The 4,946-nt window shown below is 42.1% G+C and overlaps 1 protein-coding gene across 1 annotated transcript in view; it reads left to right on the forward strand.

Annotated features, from left to right (window-relative positions):
- The first annotated feature begins 477 nt into the window (after positions 1 to 477).
- Positions 478 to 4,946, forward strand: part of GCNT2 (glucosaminyl (N-acetyl) transferase 2, I-branching enzyme (I blood group)) — a 34,061-nt gene continuing 29,592 nt past the window's right edge. Inside the window, exon 1 of the mRNA XM_019518659.1 lies at positions 478 to 1,408. Within this exon, the coding sequence (XP_019374204.1) occupies positions 478 to 1,408 (931 nt within the window). The remainder of the gene's footprint in view (positions 1,409 to 4,946) is intronic.

The raw sequence follows: 4,946 nt of genomic DNA on the forward strand, positions 1-4,946 counted from the left end.
CACACACACACACACACACACACACACACACGCATGCACGCATGAATGCTTTATATAATGTAGTGAAAGTCCTTCACAGGAAATGGTAAAGCAAGCTTTCTTATTCAAATGAACCCGGCTTCCCAGAAGAGCATGTCACAATATGATGAGAAGTTCAAGAAAATGCAGGCGGGGAGGATGTAAGGAAATATCATTCTATTACAGCAACAGAGAGAGACCGTGAGTGAATTAACTTGCAACTGGAACTCGGGGAGAGGCAAAAGGGGAGAAATTGATGAAGAAGAGAACAAGAAGGACAGAAGGAATCAATAGACTGTGAAACAGACCATAAATACTGCTGACTTGTTTCTTGGCAGAAAAAAACAAACACAGCTGAATATGATTAGGATTTAACCAAGAAGGAAATCCAGGCTGACAGACAGCATTATTCTGCCTTTGTTATATATCTTTGAAAGACAGGGATTTTTTTTTAAGAGCATGAATTTATACTTGCGCTTTCTTTATGTCGTTCTGGTTCTTAGCATTGCAGGCTTTCTTAGATTTTATCTTCTTAATTTAAAAGAGCAAAACAGCCTTCACAGGCTCAATGTAACAAACAGTTCTGCCTTAGCAAAGGTGTGCAATGGAATTGTAGAAGGAAAGGCATCTTCTCTATGGAAAATATCAGGCTCATCATTATCATCATCTGTCTGGAGATTTGCTTGCGAAGAATATTTTATTCAGAATCACTATATAACAAGCTCGCTCTCTGCAGAGGAAGCTGTATTTCCATTAGCTTACGTTATGACTCTACATAAAGAATTTGATACGTTTGAGAGACTCTTCAGGGCTATTTATATGCCCCAAAATGTGTACTGCATCCATGTGGATAAGAAGGCACCAGCTCAGTTTAAGCAAGATGTGGAGAAGTTAGTGAGCTGTTTCCCTAACGCTTTTCTTGCTTCCCAAATGGAGCTAGTGGTTTATGCTGGCGTATCTCGACTTCAGGCTGATCTGAACTGCATGAAAGACCTCCTGGAATCAAGGGTGCAGTGGAAATATGTTCTCAATGTGTGTGGGCAAGATTTCCCCTTAAAGACAAACAAAGAAATAGTTCAGTACCTGAAAGGATTTAAAGGGAAAAACATCACCCCTGGAGGATTGCCTCCCATTCATGTTATTGGAAGGACCAAATACATCCACAGGGAACACATAGGAAGTGACTCATCATATATGATAAACACCCAAAGGTTGAAAATGCTGCCACCCTACAATCTAACCATCTACTTTGGCTCTGCTTATATTGCTTTGACAAGGAAATTTACCACATTTGTTCTCAAAGATCAACGTGCTACTGACTTGCTTGCTTGGTCCAGAGATACCTACAGTCCAGATGAACATTTTTGGGTGACACTCAATAGGATACCAGGTAGGATGGACTTCACTTCTCTTCAAATATAGATTAGCCTGATTTTAGCAGAATGTAGATTAAAAAAGGAACTGTAAATGCCCAATCCTCAGCCTACACAGAAAATACTTGTTTCAGTGGTTCAAAGACAGTTACGTTGTCTTAAAACTGTGTCTGCAATGCAAGGCTCCTTGCGCCTGATTTTCAGATGTGTCAGGAGTCTTTAGTTCCTATTGTGATCAGTTGGCATTTTACCTGATCAAAAACTTTAGTCTACAGCGTTTTGGATTAAGAAGTGCTTAACAAATCCAATGAACTGTTTATTTACTACAGTGAAAAGCATGCCTTACTGTTTATATAGTCTTAATATTTTTTTTTATTATGGGAAGTGATTTTTTTCAGGAATAACAGCCTGTTTGAACTTACTGAGAGAAGTTCAGCTCTAATTATGGCATTAGTATGATCTCATCACCATAGTATTTGAAGCTCAAGTCCTTGAAAGGGATTTCAGGAACTAGGTGCTTAAGTGTCTTGAAGGATGCAGGCATGAGAATCTCTAAATATTTTTAGTGTATTTATTTTTGCACTGTACTTGTAAAGTAGAAAGCTAAGGCATTAACATGCTAATGCCCCATTTTTTAAAAATATTGAGGTATCCATGTCACATTCATATCAGTGGAGATTTGGCACCTAAATACTTAGAAAAAAGATCCTGGCCCAAGAGACTTGTCCAGGGTCACGCTAGAGCAGGGAATTGAAACCCGGAGCATTTATACATGCTTTTTTTCCAGTGACATGCCAGAGACCCACTGCTTTTGAGCAGACTCAATTAATTGAGTCTGCTCCGCACATGAGCTGAGGCAAACTGCACTGCGTGCAGTTGTATAAGCAGTGAAATGCATGTTAGTGCGCAGAAAATGGCGGCAACATGCTTTTAAACTAAAACACCTCCAAGGTGTTTTAGTTCAAAAGTGTGCCGCCGCCATTTTCTCGGAGCTGACATGCATTTCACTGCTTACACAACTGTAAGTGGCGCAGTTTGAAAAGCGCCTGGTGCTCTGTGTAAAAATGCCCCAGGAGGCTGAGTTGTACTGTAGTGTCCTAATTGCTAGAGCCTCCTTCCTCTCCTGATCTGTGATACTAATGTAAAACCTGAATAATTCTATTGCCTTCTTTGGAATTACGAGACATTTGTACTCACTGAGGGACAGATCCAGAGAGGGTGCAGTGGTGCAGTTGTACTCCACTTTGATTCCAGGTTCACCGAAAGTTTAAAACCAACTACATAGCAGTGGCAGCAGTATTTCTAGTCAGACAGCAGGGATGGAGTCACTTGACTTCATGGCTCAGTATAAATCTACCTGATTCCTTCTAAACCCTTCACTCCACAGGTATTAATGGCCCTGTCCCCTTTTTAATGGTCTTGATGTTCCATTACTGAAACTATCCTTTCTCCTGCAATTCTGCTCTCTGTTAGCTGCTCCTGATAATCTAGCTCCTATTTCACAACTCTGCAGACTGTTTTTAACTTTAGCTAAAAACATTATGCAGAAATGTTAACTCAGGTGAACATTGACTCGGGTGGAAATACCTTTCAGTGAATCACCAAAGAGCGCTGTCAAGGTGCTCAAGAAGGCTAGACTTTGTTGTATGAAGCTGAAAACGAGATATACTTTTATTCTAATTGTCGTAGAGCACTAAGGTGTGCCTGCTCCTTCAAGAGCGGAGGCAGCTTAGCTAGGGAGCCCTGAGAGCTCGGCAGGGCTCCACAGCTTCAGGTTGCCTTGGCAGTAAGTTAATCAGGGTATTAGCTGGCACCTGCACCCGCTCAGCTGACCTGAAGGAAACAGGGACCTGGGCATATATAAGCCCCAGGGCTAGGGCTGGGAGGAGGTTAGTTCTCTGTCAGCAGCCAGGAGGAAGGAGCTCTTGCAGAAATGCCACTTGGAGATGCTTGGTTGCCTATTCTGCTGCTGATAAAACTAATAGGCTCTAGGAGCTTCTAAAGTATCTGGGGCTAGGAGGCAAACATTGTTGAGGGAGAAGCTTGCCTCCTTAAAGGGGCAGTGTGTGACCTCTAATGTTATTGTTGTTGTTATGTTATAGCCCAGGGGCTTGTATTTACATTGTTAGTTGAATCGGGTGGACTGGGCTGAGGCTACTGGGGAGGGAAAGGCCTCATTGGGGGCAGACTACTGTGTGGACACCCCAGCACCAGTGAGGTCACATGGCCAGGGCTGCGGAGAACTCAGCACCAGTGAAGGCGCATAGACAGGGGCCAAGGGCCCAGTGATGACAGGAGGCTGAGCTAGATCAAGGCCTCAGAGGGACAGCATTTGAATACCACCTGTGAGGCGTGGGACATGGGTTGGAGCCACACATCTAGCCGTGAGACTTAGGGTGTCTCGAGAGGTACTGAGTGAGACCCAGCAAGGGATCCAAGATAAGCAGGATCTAGTGGGGTTCAACAGGACCATGACCACACAAACTCGTGGGCAACCTCCCACCTTATTTCAACCAACAAGATGTGGCAGAAGAGATTAGAAGGTGCCCGCAGGGTGGAGCAGGCACGGTCATGGAGCCCTACCGTGACACTAATGGGTACAGAACTAATGAAACAACATCTTTGGATTATTTTTTCCTAGTTTCTTGTGAGGTGTTTTAATACCATGTATATGATATAAAAATTAATGCACATTCCAATAAAGCTATATTTGTTTTTGCTTCAATTTAAAACAGAATAATATAGCCTTAGGTACATTAGTAAAGTCTCTAGTTTCTTTTCAACTGGAGAAAAATGTGTTGTGTTTGTGATGATGTATCACACCATCTTATCTGCACCCCCTGTTTCAGCATCCTAGTTCCCCCCCACTTACTTGCCTTGGTGCAGTCACTAGGAACTAAGTCCTCTGACTCTCTGAAACTCAGGCACAAAATGGGCAGCCAAATCCTGAGACATACACAATTAGTGAAGACTGAAAAATATGGACCCTTGCCAGCACAATACATACATATTAAAATGATGGCTTCTTTGGGCTGCGTATATTTTATGATGTATACCTGTGTAGCTAAATGGTTTATTTAAAACTAAAACTAAGCAAGGGGAATTCAATAAATTGTTTTCTCTTTTTTTTAAATTTTCATTCCATGGAGTCAAGCCTAAGAACATTTACATGGGTAGCAGAAAATTGAGCACATCTGGGTTGTGATGCATGGTTTGTGTGTTATTCTCAAGAGACCAAGGAGTTAAGTTTATAAAACGATAAAGCTTGTTTATTCAGAGAGCAGTACTCTGCCTACAGTTCTGCTGTTCCCTCGTGCAATCCAGGGACAAATGTAACAAATTATACATGGGTGTAGGTTGTAGCCGTGTTGGTCTAAGGACATAGGCAGACAAGGTTCTTTGCGTGAATCTGATATCTTTTATTAGACCAACTTAAATAGTTGGAAAACAATTATTAAGCAAGCTTTCAGGTTCAAAAACCCTTCATCAGGCTGAGGACGTTTCAGCAGTTGGTATGTGCTCTTCCTGGATGGAATGAAAAGTAAAGAAGCCAGA

Source organism: Gavialis gangeticus, unplaced genomic scaffold (genome assembly GCF_001723915.1).
Source record: "Gavialis gangeticus isolate Ggan-Ray unplaced genomic scaffold, GavGan_comp1, whole genome shotgun sequence".
NCBI lineage: Eukaryota > Metazoa > Chordata > Crocodylia > Gavialidae > Gavialis > Gavialis gangeticus.